The sequence below is a fragment of the Akebia trifoliata genome, chromosome 14, assembly GCF_017979445.1.
Source record: "Akebia trifoliata isolate Shusen 1 chromosome 14, ASM1797944v1, whole genome shotgun sequence".
Taxonomy (NCBI): Eukaryota; Viridiplantae; Streptophyta; class Magnoliopsida; order Ranunculales; family Lardizabalaceae; genus Akebia; species Akebia trifoliata.
In genome coordinates this window covers 28,854,575-28,869,711 of record NC_141388.1, presented here as the reverse complement: position 1 = coordinate 28,869,711, position 15,137 = coordinate 28,854,575, and the positions used below count along the sequence as shown (strand labels likewise).

The window sequence follows — 15,137 nt, the reverse complement described above, 5'->3', positions numbered from 1 at the left end:
TCGCTAAGGCCGGTGAGAAGAAGATCTACAATAAACCTCTAAAGAAGATCAAGCATAAAAAATAACCATCTACAAGTCAAAAGTCGCATTCTCAATCAACCACACGTGAAGTCAGGAGGCAAGAAAGTTACACATACGTCACCATCTTTACTTTTATATTTGACTATTAATTAGAGGAAAACATTGAGATTTGTTTATCTATTTTTATCAAAATCATTTACAATTTTGTTTCGTAAATCTCAAGGTAGATTTGTAAAATTTGTTGTCGAACTTTTTTTGGTGGGACAATCTCAGCCTCTCATCTTTCAATCAACTTCAAAAACACCACCAACAACAATGGCATCTCGCAATACCAATGTTATCAAAAATACCACTAGGAAGAAAGGTAAGAAAATCACTTCTTCCAACTCTAAATCTATTCATGTTGTTAATCAGGATCATCTTGTGATGTGAACCATGACAAAGATTGTTAGCTCCCACCTAGTTGAGTCTCTCCATCATCATTCCAAAAACTATGCCACAAAATTGGTATGGGTATACATTGTGTGGATGACGACTCATCAAATTCTAGATTTGATTTGAAGTCAGGCAAGGGATCGTCTTGATCTCTATCAATTATTTCCCCATCATAGACTCACATTTCTGTTAGAGTAGTGATAACAATCAGAGCACTAACAATGGAAGAGCTACTAGCTCAGATGGTAGACATCATCAACATGTTGACAAAGACAATTGAGGAAAAAAATGTTCAAATTGCTACCCTAACCAGCTGTTGGGAGCAAAAGGAAAAAATAATCGAATTTAGCGTTGGGCCTTCATATCTTTCAGGATTTACTCATAAAATGTACATGACTCCACGCAAAAATGAACAACAAGGAGATCATTTTGGCCCACAAAATACTATATGAGACCCACCATAGGGATTTGTCGCCTCGCTATATATTTAACAACTATAGACAATGATCCTTGACACCATTCTTACTCAATATGAGGGTATGCCACAATCTCATTGTTCTACTCAAAACCTTATACTCGATGGATCGAACAAATATGTCTTCCAACAGGGTACAACCACCAAAATTTTAACAGTTCAAAAAGAAAGAAAAATCCAAAATAGCACATTGCCTACTTCGTCGAAACCTATAACAACGCTAGTATGTATGACGATTTCATGGTGAAACAGTTCGTTCGTTCCCTCCGTGGTAATACGTTCGATTCTTGGAGCCCAACTCGATAAACATTTGGGATCAACTTGAAAGAAAGTTTCTCATCTACTTTTATAGTACTAGAAGGACATTAATCATGGTGGAACTCGCCACCATCAAGTAAAGAAAAAATGAACCAGTTATTGAGTATATCGAATGTTAAAGGAATCTCTCTTTTAATTGCATGGACCGACTCTCCTACCACTACTAGAAAAGAGACTTATACCGACAGTTAGATCCGTCGCTAAATCTCCATATGTCCGTCGCAGAATACTATACCGACGGATCGGTTTTTCGTCGTCACTCGTCGGAGTTGATTGCGTCGGTAATTGTTTTACCGACGGCACAATAAATTTACCGTCGCAATATCCTTATTTTCTGGAAAAAAAAAAGGTGCGGAAATTTTTTTTTCATTACTTGTTTACATATTTACCGACGGTATTTACCGTCGCTATATGTTATACCGACAGACTTTGTAAGTCCGTCGGTATATGCTATTTCGTTAAAAATAAAAATTTTGATATGCCAGCCTAGCCCAGCCCACTCTAAATTCTCTCCTCCAATTCCACTTCCACCTCCAGCCCAGCCCACTCTAAATTCTCTCCTCAAATTCCACTTCCACCTCCAGTCCAAACCATCAATTCCACTTCCAGAAACCTATCAACTCAACTCAACTCAACTATCTCCTCAAATCTCCATTTGTTGTTTTTTATGAACGCACTATGAGCTGGTTCGGTTTGTACCAGTTCGCGGTTCACTACTATATTAATGAACCTGGTAATCTGGTACCCTATCCAAGATATGGAAGCTACGAAGCTATTTAAACCAAAATCTTAATTAACAAAATAAAAAGGTAGTTCGATAATTACATTGCTCTCAAGCTGAACCTTGGCAACCAAGTTCTTCCCGGGTTTTTGGGAATCCTGAAGCTTCTCCTCCCACACAAAATCCCATTGAACATGAGTTCCGTCAGGGTCAACTCATTGGCACTACTGATCTCGCAAGCAACCTTCCCCTTCAATTCCACAACATCATCACTTGTAACATATCTGCAAATTAATAGCACCCTAAGCATTTTTAAAATCATTCTTTGAATAAAATAAGCTGGAACATTAAATCAAAATTTCGACATAGAGAACCATTATTGATTATAATAAATGGCTATTGTTTATCTTTAAAAATAAAAATAGGGAACTATTATTACCCTAGCCTTCGAAGAACCCGTTTTCTTGCCTTTAGTTCATCTTTAAAAGCCAATGCTGTGGAGGACCGCATGGTTTCCCTAATTGACTTGATCTTTCCTTTCAATTCCTCCTTCAAGTATAAAACTTTCAGCTTTTGCTCAGTAAGTGGAGACTTGGCAACTTCATGCTTCTCAAATAGACTCTCTAAAGCCTCTACCCGATGAACTTTCTTTTTGTAATCGTTGTTTTGGACATGCAGATCATAAATGGAGTGGTGACAGTCAAACAATAATAATAATTGGAGGTGTGGCTGATGAAGAGTTCATCAGCCAAATCAATCAAGCTTTCTTCTTCTCTGTCTCTCTTTCTTACTTTTTACCTATAAACCCACAAAAGCAAACTACATCTTACACATATTCAGACTCTTCTAAATTCACTAACACCACCACCTACCATACTAATCTCAACCATCTCCTTTCTCTAACCACAAAAGGTCCCCCCTCACATATTTAGACTCATCTGAATTCACTAACACCACCACCTACCATACTAATCTCAACCATCTCCTTTCTCTAACCACAAAAGGCCCCCCTCACTGGCTTCTACAACTCAACACAATCACAAGTGAAAACCCATATGAAGTCTTCGGTTTCATTCAATGTGAGGAAGACATGCCACTGGTTTATATTTCATATTCCACGTAGTGTGGACATATGAAAAGCACATGTGCTTCATGACCTTCGAAAGTGTACTGCCTAGCACCAGTGACTGCATCCCATGCTTGCACATGCATTAATAATTGAGATACCAAGGCTTAGCACCCCATCATAGGTAATTGAACAACAAAACCAACCTTGATAGCCTTGTGATCTTCAGGCATTACAACGCACAGTAGTTTGTTTGGATGAGAGAAGGCAAGATCATTTACATTACCAACACGAGCATCAATCTACAAAACCACAAGGAATTTCAAGAAAGAAGTCAATCAACATTTGTGGAAACAGATATGAGACACAAATTGAAATTCCAGAAGATAGAACATACAAAGAATATTTGGAACTAAAATTATAATTAAAGATAGATTTCAGTTATTTATTGTTAGTTTCTCATAGAAGACTGCAGTAAGAGCTATATCCAAAATTCCAAGCCCACCCCACACATAAGAAGAGTAAAATTTAATTTATGTGTAGATCACTTTAGTTTCCAAACTCAAGGAGGCAGTCTGCTATTTCTAAATAGTTATTTGTTGCTTCAAGAACTAACTAACTAATGCAAATATGTGCGCACCCTCTCTCTAGCTACTAATTTTGATTTTCTTGAGGCTCTGTACATCTCTCATATTAATTCATATTTCAAATACAATTGCTTGGTCAGCACTGGATTAAATAAAAACATACAGCACAATTTGCATCTTTAACATGCACCATTCCCAGCCTTTCCAATTTACAACAATCAAGCTTTGATTCCTTACTACACTACCATGGTTCGGAGAAGTTACCCAAAAAACTTCTAAAATATGAGGGCTTGCTCCAACCATCTTCCATCGAAATGAGGTTAAGACGATTCATCAATTCCTCAACTGCATAGTCCTCCAAGTCTCTGACTTTATTGGAAGATCCCCTTTGTCTGATAGATTTTTGACAGTGAAAGTAGAACACTGTAATCTCTTAATTCATCCAAATCATATTCCAAGAGGATAAGACGTTCACACGCTGTCAAAGCAAGACATTAAGAGAATTCCTTGAATGATAACAAACATAAAAACATTAAAATATCAGGACCAAAACATGAAGACCGACACATTGTGTCTTGGTCAACTGAAACACAATCCAAGATAGGGTCAAAATATCTCGATTGAGATTCAGTCTTGGTTCTTTTATGCCCTAGACATTGCCTCTAGATGGAACCCAAACTAAAACGATCAATTTCTAAGCAATTTTGAGCAATGCAGGGGAGTCCAAGGGGTGTATCTTAGTGTGCAAAGAAACCATGAATGAATTAAGATCACATAATTAGGCAAAAAGTTCGTACTGGCGAAGTCCTGTGCTGATGTAGTCATGGGAACTCATTATGGGATTATGGGTTCCAGTTCCCATGGGAGCTTGGAAGACAGAGTCGACCAGTCCCTTTCCTCTAGTGATGCCTTGTTGGTCATCGGAGGTGTCAAAAGCAAGGCCTCTCCATTTGTCCTTTTTGGTCTGCTTCTGCTCATCGATTTCGGCAACAACCTTGAAGTTGCCCGAATAAGTCCTTGGGTTTGTGAAACCAGAGTTCACCTTCTTCAAGCTACTGCCCAAGAAGGCAGAGCTTGGGATGGAATTGCTAGAACCTGAGATGTGCACGCTCAACTGCAGAAAAAACACGACCCCTTCTTATACTAAACAAGGGTGATTTAGCAAAACATGCGCTGAAAATTAAAAAATCACCAAAATGGCACATTGTTCATTTTAATGTTTTCAGAATTAAAATATGAATAATGCTGAAGTGAGTTCAAGATTGACATCAATTCTCACTTTGATGACGTGGATGTGTACAGAACCATATATGTTTTTTCATCGAGATACAAGTGAAAAGCATCTATGGTTCTGTGTGCACCTCCACATTAACAAAATGTGAATCGATATAAGTCTTGAGGTCACTCCATAGAATATGAAAATTGCCCCAGTTATCTCTGAATTCTGCACAAATGAATGGCTGAAATGGAAAATGAGCATCTCACAGTTCCAATAGAATACATGCAGATTTAACCCTCTGTATCAGAACTACATACAGTATTAAAGGACTTGTAAATGTAACCGCTGAAGTTGTACCATTAGCTTCCTTCTACCGTCGAGTAGCAGCTTAAAGGACTCCCATACTTCCAGAGTTCAGTTTGGCGAGAAGAATCCATATCAGAACTTCATTCTATGGCCTTATATAAGTAGAAAGTGAGTTCCCTTGACAAACCAATTTGTTAGAAAATTCAGACTTCAAACACAAATCAAATGAGAAACATCTTAGTGTTGATGGGAAGTATAGAGACATGGAGAGATAACCTGAATGGATTAATCAATGGATTCTAATAAGTATGTTGGATACACTGAAGATGCGACAAAAAAGAATTTTTTTTTCAATTTGCCTTTCTACCGTAAACAAAATCAAACTATTTCAATTTGGATGGCAAAGAGGGTAAAAACCTGACGGCCTTGGCAGCAGCAGTAACTAGTCATTGGAAGGAGTGTGAGATAGAAGCCTCTTCATTATGTGCCCAAATGTCCCAAATAGTCCTGTTTTGTAGACCCGGGCTCGACCGCCTGCTCCTTCTAACTGCATCCGTCGCTTCACAAGATCAAGAGGGAATGTTGCTGCAAATTTTCACATTATGAACATCAGGTAGTGAACCAACAAACCCAAAAGCTGAAGTCACCAATCATAAATTGGTTATCCTATTAAACTGTAGCAAATAAACTCATAGTGATGAATCCATGGCATACCTTCTCCCTCCTCCTTTATCCGGGCTTGGGACCGGCAATGTAAAACGTTAGTTGTACATTGGCGGAGTTAAAAAGGTTTTACCTAATACATCTAGAGTTTAAAAATGTTTTACTTAATACATGCAGAGTTAAAAAAGGTTTTACTTAATACATGCAAAGTTATCTAATATAGTCTAAGTATTGTACGAAGATAATACAAAAAAAAGTTAAATGTCATGGGAAAGACAAACAAGCATATAGAAAAAGTCTCATAACCCCTGGCTAGGAGGATGGCCGTCTGGAAACATGGTGCGGAAGTACTGCGCTATTTGCTCTTGCACCTGACTCTGGATTTGACTTTGCATTTGATTCTGCATCTCAACAAACCTCTCCTCATGTTCTCTTTTATTTTCCTCTAACGTTTGTTGTAGATTGGTCAACTGAGATTGCATCTCGGCATAACTAGTACGAGATGAGCGGGAAGATGAGCCAAAAACTGATTTCGGTGTTGGGCCTAGACCATATGTACGCACTCGACCATGCCCATCTGGTCCAAACACGTCAGTGAATATCTTCTCGCCTATAGGCGTAGAATCTGATCCACCACTTTTTTCATGATCCATTTTCATTTTAGCCTATACAACAAAAATGAACTAATTAGTATGAACTTATTCAAATTTATTTATTTGGCATTATATTAAAATTTATTGAAGATCACATACCATAAGCTCAGCCGACTTAGGATCAGATGGTGACCCATTTTTTTTAATATGGGTTTTCCTAAAGACTTCAGCTCGAGTATGTAAATTACCCGGTTCTCTACCCTCACCCTTTAGTAAAACAAACATAATCATTTAAATATATGTCATAAATCACATTGAATATTTGAAGATAATGAAATAATTAAAATGACCAATATTAGATACGCACCAATTCATGACGATGTTGAGCACAACTTTTTGTCCCTCCGACATGTTTGATTACTTGATTTTTCCTATTCTCACTGTTCCTCTTGTATACAACCTACACAAATTTCATAAAATTATAATAAAGGATTGTTAATTAACAAATTCTTAATAATTTATACCTGAGCCTCAGGAGTACTCCAATAGTGGACGAGCCAGGTCCAATCGGCTTCTGAGACGTTGTTAGGAATATTGAACAATCTTTCTTCATCCGTATCGAATTGTAGGTAATTCTGTTTTAAGTCATTCTTCCAATCTTTATATTTCATTGACATGGATAGCATTACCCAATCTTTTTTATCATCATTAATCTCGACAAATCTCTAAAAAATAAACATTACAAGAAAAATAATAAACATATATCATATTGTTAAGGCAAACGTAAAATAATACCTAAAATATAAAGTAATCTATATTTACCTGAACCTCTCGCCACAAGGAATCCTTTGCATGCTCTAGAACCTTAGTCCATGACTTAAATTGCAATGGGGCATGACCAGAATGCCTCACAATGTACCCTAGGAAATGTGTAAAATGGCTAGAATTTTTTCCTATTGGCTGACAATGAGCATTCCAATCTACTAACATCTTCTGCCCTACTTTTTGTCCAAAATTTCCTACGTCTCGCGTAGGCCCTCTCCTTCTAGTACTGCTAGAAGCTGTTAAAAAAGTTAAAAAAAATATAACAAAACAAAAAATATGTCAATGAAAACTTATTTAGACAAACATTGTATTAATGATACTACAAGGTATTCAAAATAACTTAATAGAACATATCATACCTGTATTACTACTCCTATTTCCACCTCTCATAGATGGTCTAACTATACTAGATGATGCATTTGAGACTGAATTTGAGGGGTTATTTCTCCCCACTGTCTGTTGGACCACCTGCTTGGATGATTTTCTATGCAACATATCTAACCAACAATTTCTTAGATAATTAAAATCAATATATTCATCAAATGACAGAGTAATTTCATTTTATTAAAATGAACTATTATTATTAAAAAAAACAACAATTTACACAATCAATCATATGTTAGATGTAATCGTCATCATCATCATTAATGAAGTCTTGATCATCACCAACATATCCTTCGACAAGTACTCCTTGGATATCGTTCCTATTCCAAGTTATAATATCATCATTTGTAGTGATTGCATTTTGATGCAACCCTGGCTCATTATCTTGGAAAGGTTCTGCTATTATATCATCTTCCGGCTCCATATTGTATAAGTCTCGTGGTTGTGTATTTATTACAACACGCCAATCACAATGGGTGTTGTCTTTTATATAAAAAACTTGTTGTGCTTGATTTGCAAGAATGTATGGTTCGTTGGTGGCTAAGGTTCGTGTAACATTCACACACTTGAAACCATATTCATCTTGCTTGAATCCCCTACGGTTTATGACATCCCACCAATGACATTTGAATAATATGACTCGATTCCCACCTGGATACTTTAGCTTTAAAACATCATTTAAGATGCCATAGTATCCTACATTACCTGTCACCGAATTAGTGTCCTTAGTGCTTGCAAAACTATGTGTTTCTGCAAAGACAAATACTCCACTATTTTGAGTTTTTCTCCGGCTATCTCGTTCTTTGGTGTGAAATCTAAAGCCATTTACAATGAAGCCCTTAAAACAAATCACATTATGAGAAGGGCCGAGAGCTAACTGATAGATTTGTTCATTTACGTCTTCACCATTTAATCGCATTTGCGAAACCTATTAAGATCAAAGAATGAAATTAATACATTTAAAACTATATTTAAGTGGGTTAATTTTGATGATATTTATCACATACATAATGTTTAAACCATTCAGCGAACTCCTTAATATGTTTTCGCTCCACATCCCTAACACTCATGTGATTATGAGTGTTTTTAATCATCTGTTTGTGTTGTCTGTACAATAAATTATTTCATTGATTAGGGACTACTATCAATTATGAATATAAATAAAAATGATTTGAAATGATTTATCTTACCGAACAAATGGAGCAATTTCATCACAGTTGTTTAGCACGTATAAACGAGCTTGTTCCCACTCACTCCGTCCCAACATTTGTAAGATTGCCTTTCCTATAACACGACCATTTTCTTTGAAAATTGATAATTTTTCACTTGAACCATCATCAACAACATCGTTATTACGCACTGGTCGATTGAACCTCGTTTCAATCCCATGCAAGTACCTCGAGTAAAATGTCAACGATTCTTCACAAAGATACCCTTCAGCAATAGAACCTTCTAGATGATTTTTATTACGCACATATGACTTTAGCCTGTGCAAGTACCTTTCTATTGGATACATCCACCTATATTACACTGGTCCAGCCAATTTGACCTCACTGGATAAATGAATAGGCAAATGCACCATAATATCAAAGAAAACCGACGGAAATATCATCTCCATTTTACAAAGTGTTAGCGCAATCTGAGATTCAAGGCGTTCTAACTCTCCTATCCTTAGAACCTTACAACATAATTGTCGGAAGAATGTGGACAACTCAATCAAAACCAAACACACATTCCTAGGCAAGATTCATCTTAGTGCAATTGGAATAAATTGTTGCATTAGAACATGACAATCGTGACTCTTGAGCCCTAATATTTTGCATTGTTTGACTTGAACACACCTTGAGAAATTAGACGAATAACTATCTGGTACTTTTATATCCTTCAAACATTCACAAAACTTCTTTTTCTCAACTAAAGACATTGTGTAACATGCAGGTTGTAGTAACAACTTTCCCCCATTCGATATCGGGTGAAGTTCTTTTCTTATACCCATTAATTGTAAATCAAGACGGGCCTTCAAATTGTCTTTTGTTGAACCATCAATGTTCAATAATGTTCCGATCACATTCTCACACACATTCTTTTCAATGTGCATAACATCCAAACTATAATGCAACAAAAGATCTTTCCAATACGATAAATTGAAAAAAATGCTCTTCTTCTTCCAATTCTTCGGTAATTGCAATCATCCCTTTTTATTTTCCTCCCATCCTTATCTTTATCTACCTTACCAAATATGATTTGCTCGTAGTCACGTAATTGATCGAACACATCCTCGCCTGTCAACGGTTTTGGCACAACTCCCAACTCATTTCTGCCATTAAAGGACATTTTATTATGTCGGAATTTATGGTCAAGTGGTAAAAATCGACGATGTCCTAAGTAACATTCTTTATTTCCTTTTTGCAATCGTATTGAACAAGTATCCTTGTGGCAGGATGGACAAGCAAGTTTTCCTTTAGTGCTCAATCCTGACAAGTTAGCATATGCAGGAAAGTCGCTGATAGTCCATAAAATTGCTGCATGCATTCAAAAATTTTGTTTTATTGATGCATCATATGTTGTAACTCCTTCTATCCACAATTCATGCAATTCATCCACTAATGGTTGTAAGTAAACATCGATGTCGTTCACGGGAGCCTTAGGACCAGGAATAAGTAACGACATTATAAAAGATGTTTGCTTCATACACATCCATGGCGGGAGGTTATATGGAATCAGAACAACGGGCCATGTACTGTGAGGAGTACTCATGTAACTAAAAGGAGTGAAGTCATCAGTGACTAATCCAAGTCTAACATTCCGAGGTTCAGAATCAAATGATGGGTATTTATTATGTAAAGCTTCCCACGCCATAGAGTCTGCTGGATGCCTCATTACCCCATCTTTTATACGACATTCGGTGTGCCTTTCATATGTTCAGCTGTTTTTGAAGACATAAACCACCTCTTCAGCCTAGGAATCAACGGAAAATGACGCAAAATCTTTGCAGGTATTTTCTTCTCCTTTGAAAACGAATTAGAGGGGTTTTCAACTGATTGGCATTTAACCGTTTTCCACCTAGACTCACCACATACTGCGCATTCATTTGCATTCTCATGTTCTTTCTAGAATAACATGCAATCATTCGGGCACGCATCTATCTTATTGTAATGTAAACCAAGTCCTCGCAAAATCTTCTTCGATTCATAGTAATTCTTTGACAACTTTTCTCCAATAGGAAATGCATCTTTTAACAACTCAAGTAACATATCGAATGATTTATTACTCCATCCGTTAAGACATTTCAGGTGTAACAACTTTACAACGAAAGATAGTTTTGAAAATTTAGTACAACCCGGGTATAATTAAGTCTCAACATCCTTCAACATTTCATAAAACTTGTTTGCATCATCGTTTGGCTCATCCGGACCATCATCATTTGACTCATTAACCTCTTCATCATCAAAATTAGGGATTCTGAATGCATCTTGTAACATCCCTTGCATATCATCACCCTCTTCAGACTCATTGCTATTATCTTCATCTTCAAATTTCTCTATGGTACGTCCAACGAGTGTAATGTTTATTCATCCCATACCATAATAAGTCACCATACACGTTATCTCGATCCTTTAAACTCGCATTGAGACATCTGACGCATGGGCACTTAATCATGTTACCAAACCTTGAACGAGAAAATGTAAAATCTAAGAACTTAATAACTCCTTCATCATACTCAAGGGTACTTCTAGGCAACTGAGTCCAACTTTTATCTATTGGCATGTCCACTTTACGACGACGTCACCTTTAAACTAATAACATATAGTCACACACACAAAAGAACATATCACAAGAATGTTAATTTGAAACAAAAAAGAGAATCCTTAGTGGTATATGGGATAAGAAAAATGTTGAAAATTCAGTTATGAGAATCCTTATTTGTACTATATCTACAAATAATACAAACCAACTCAAGGAAGAAAAATAAAAAATCAACAAAACTAATAACCAAAGTTAAAATAGTAGAAATCTTTAAAATATCTTTATTTATTCTCTTGGATGAACCTCAACCAAGTCCAAATAAATATTTATTTTCTAGGTAAGTAATGGTATAATGGGGAAGTTCAAATGATTGAGGTAGTATTTTCTCGTAAATTTACAACCACAAGAGAAACATTAATGAATTTAATGCAATAATGTATGTCGGTGAAGAATTAATTCTATACGTCCACAAAGTTCACTAAGTTGATCGACTCCAAAATTTCGTGGTTTCTTGAATCAGTGTGAAATTTTGTGTGAAATTCTTAATTTTCAAATAATATGTTCATGGATAAAGTCTAGCAAAAAAGAAGATGCTAAGATAAATCAATCAATTATAAAGTTAAAGTACACAATAGGAATGGATCTATATTCAATAATCATTTTAGGTTAGAAGAAAAGGAATCTAATATCTTTTTTGGGCCCAAAATCTATGAACTTTTTAAATCCTAAATGAGGAAACTTAAGGACGAGTGAAGAAGATCATGGAAGGCTTGTTTTATAGGTAAAGTTGCTATCTTGCTATCACACCAAGTAGGTTGATCTATTGAAAGTTTCTTGAGATTCACAATCCAAATCTCAAAGATTATTAAATGGTTTTAGATACAAAATTAGTTGAAGAGAACGAACTAGAAAATAAATCACCGGCAACAAAAAAGTTTATGTTAAAAATCCTAAATCAGAAAAATAAATCACGAGGTCCCATCTATGCTCAAAGGATGAGAAACAATTACAAGCTCTCTCACAGAAAATTACTATAAACACCCTAAACAAATTCACCACAAAAATGTGGAATTATTATTAAGAAAACATCCATGTAGATTGGTACCATTAGGTTCCACTAACTATAACATAAAATCCAAGAGACTAATATATAATTTCACTTGTTGCATGGGATTGGTTCATGGCTTTAATCCTACAAACTTCAAATTTGTGAAGTGTAAATACACATGGAAAATAAGTGGGAAAAATAATTTTTCCTAGAAAATATGATTTTCAAGTATATAGTTATGGGTCACTCAAAAATGATTCTTGTAGATTGGTACCATAAGGTTCCACAAAGTTAAAGTAGATTGATTTCAAAGGGTCTCTCTCTCGATGACAGTCCCAATTAGAAGTGAGAATAAAAAGTTATTAAAAAATTAATGAAGAACCAAAAAGATGAGGATTGAGTTTTTAAAATAGTGGATGTTAAAGCAACAAAACATAACTTCAAATTCTCCAACTGTTTTAACAACCAAAACACTAAACTAATGAATGGTCATGCATGCATCTAATGTCTATGACATCCATTCAGAAACTAATCACCTTTGCATCGAGAGAGAGATATAAAGAAGGATTCAACCTTTTAGTGTCAATCTAAGGATGAAGTCTCTCATACAAAGTGGGAGGTGATACAAGATCTTAGAAGCCGTGGGTTATGTTTGGTGCCGATATCAAGCACCTTCCCCATTACTAACGAGACATCTTCAGATTTTTGGACACCTACTTTTGGGAGAACTTACCAATAAAGAAGAACAAGATAGATTGATTCCAAGAAGGAATGGTTCTCGAAAATCTAAAATTTAGAAAGTAAGCTTTTTATTTTATTGATGCCGATGTACTAACGAAATTAAGGGGAGTTTCGACCATTTTCTGTTTAGGGAGAACCTTATTCTTCTTTTTCTTATATTGGTTGAGTTCATCTTGACTTTTGTAGCTCTATCTATCTTGTTTTATTTCAATACAAATCTTTCCTTTTGCCTATAAAAAAAAAACATTGACCTCCCAACCACCTATATATTCATTATTAATGGACATATCCCAACCTAATCCAAGCATGGATACATTAACAAAAATTCAGCAAATAACACTAAAATAAATGATGAAAAACAAAAAAAAAAAACTTCACAAACTCTCATCATCTTGGTTTGTTTTAAATTCTAAGTGGATCGTATTAGAGACTAATTTCAATACCATGGATTGTATTAGAGACTAATTTCTAATTGGACGAAGTCGATGGCTAACATCATCATAGATCTAAGCATGTTGTGCAATTTGAAACGTCATAAACAAATAATCTAGCAATTGTAGAAGCCATATAATAATGCTCAAATATGAAAAGGTAGACAATTAATCGATATATACCTGATGATCGAAATAGAAAACTCTCGCAGCAACAGCACCTGTTAAAGAAGCAAATTTCGATTAGGTTTTGTGGAATCAACTAGGAAAATAAGATAAAACACAAAGATAGATTTACCTTGATTTGATCGATGAGAAACCTTAGACCTCTAGTCGAAAATCTGAAATTGTTGAATGAATCGATCTGTTTTAAGTCATCATCAGAACTCTTCGGATCAAATATTCATCCCTCTTCAGCTCTCTTTTCGGATTGTCCCTAATCAGCTCTCTCTTCGTCCCTTCTAATCTGTTTTAAGTCATCATCAGATCTCTTCAGATCAAATCTTCGTTCCTCTTCAGCTCTCTCTTCGGATCGTCCCTAATCAGCTCTCTCTTTAGATCGTCCCTAATCTTTCCTCGTCAGGTCGATCTTTTCGGATCAAAGACGGAGATCGAGAGTTCGTTCTCCACAGACAAAAATGTATTTTTTCTCTCAAGTTCGACAGAGAGGCAAACAGCTCGTTTGGTTAGAGGGAAAAACAAAAGCAGAGGGAAAACAAAAGGAGATGGAAAAAAAAAACGAAGGAAAACGTAAGGAGAGGGAAAAAAAACTGAGAAAATAAACTCTATTGCGACGAAATGTTTTTGATCCGTCGCTATAAGTCCTCTACATCGACGGATACAATTTTGCCGTCGCTAAATCCCGTCGCTATATATTGACTTTCTTGTAGTGTACTCATCTACCATCGAGATGTGGATTTATGGGATACATTAAAAACTTCTATACATCTTAAAAAAGATCAAGCCCCATACTTTTAAAGAGTTAGCAACATGAACCTATGATATGGAATAAAGTATTGCTACACATGGGGATCTATGACCAAACACACATAAACAATTTGAATAAGAAGAAACATCATTTCAATAAGAAGAGGTTTGATCACCTCATCCATAAAAACGTCAACAAAGAAAATGAACGAGAAATCCAAAATTGACAAATCCCGAGTCACATGGATAACGTTTTTAATCCCTAAAGAGCTTTAGGTAAATGAATACCCTTTCCATAAGTCTGATACCTCTAGCATGTTCAACGACTTGCTAAAGTTGGATATGATCGAGTTGCCTCTTTCCAACATATTAGAAGAAATAGGGTGTGATGATCTTCCAAGGTATTATTGTTACCATCTTGAAAAGTATTGTGCTTTAAAAGAAAACATTATTGATTTGGTACATTAAGAAAAGATTGAACTAGATACTGATAATAATCTGGCCGCCACAAATATAATAACAATTACATTTGAGTTCAAGGATCTAATACCTTTGACAAGTTCGTGTGCAATATTGACTCCACGCCCTCAAGATAAAGGAATGTTGCCATTGCTAAAAACAATTCCATTG

General features: G+C 35.8%; 2 protein-coding genes and 1 long non-coding RNA gene across 3 annotated transcripts; all 3 read right to left on the bottom strand.

The window, feature by feature from the left end:
• Positions 1-4,035: 4,035 nt before the first annotated feature.
• LOC147386677 (uncharacterized) lies at positions 4,036-7,128 on the bottom strand. Its single transcript, XM_086424335.1, has 7 exons — positions 6,929-7,128; positions 6,772-6,864; positions 6,564-6,671; positions 5,863-6,476; positions 5,566-5,733; positions 4,421-4,737; positions 4,036-4,101 (listed from the first exon to the last, which is right to left on the bottom strand). Exons 1-4 carry the CDS (start codon positions 7,088-7,090, stop codon positions 6,111-6,113), a joined length of 729 nt encoding a protein of 242 aa, XP_086280461.1. The 5' UTR covers positions 7,091-7,128; the 3' UTR covers positions 4,036-4,101; positions 4,421-4,737; positions 5,566-5,733; positions 5,863-6,110.
• Positions 7,129-7,232: 104 nt separating this feature from the next.
• On the bottom strand, positions 7,233-14,427 carry LOC147386675 (uncharacterized). The gene is made up of 4 exons (XR_015172275.1): positions 13,879-14,427; positions 13,764-13,801; positions 7,589-7,726; positions 7,233-7,465 (listed from the first exon to the last, which is right to left on the bottom strand). It is a non-coding gene; the product is annotated as an uncharacterized LOC147386675 (long non-coding RNA).
• Positions 7,750-10,493, bottom strand: LOC147386676 (uncharacterized). The gene is made up of 6 exons (XM_086423112.1): positions 10,198-10,493; positions 9,843-9,930; positions 9,455-9,696; positions 8,804-9,100; positions 8,621-8,720; positions 7,750-8,541 (listed from the first exon to the last, which is right to left on the bottom strand). The coding sequence occupies exons 1-6, from the start codon at positions 10,491-10,493 to the stop codon at positions 7,849-7,851; spliced, it is 1,716 nt and encodes a 571-aa protein (XP_086279238.1). The 3' UTR covers positions 7,750-7,848.
• Positions 14,428-15,137: the final 710 nt, after the last annotated feature.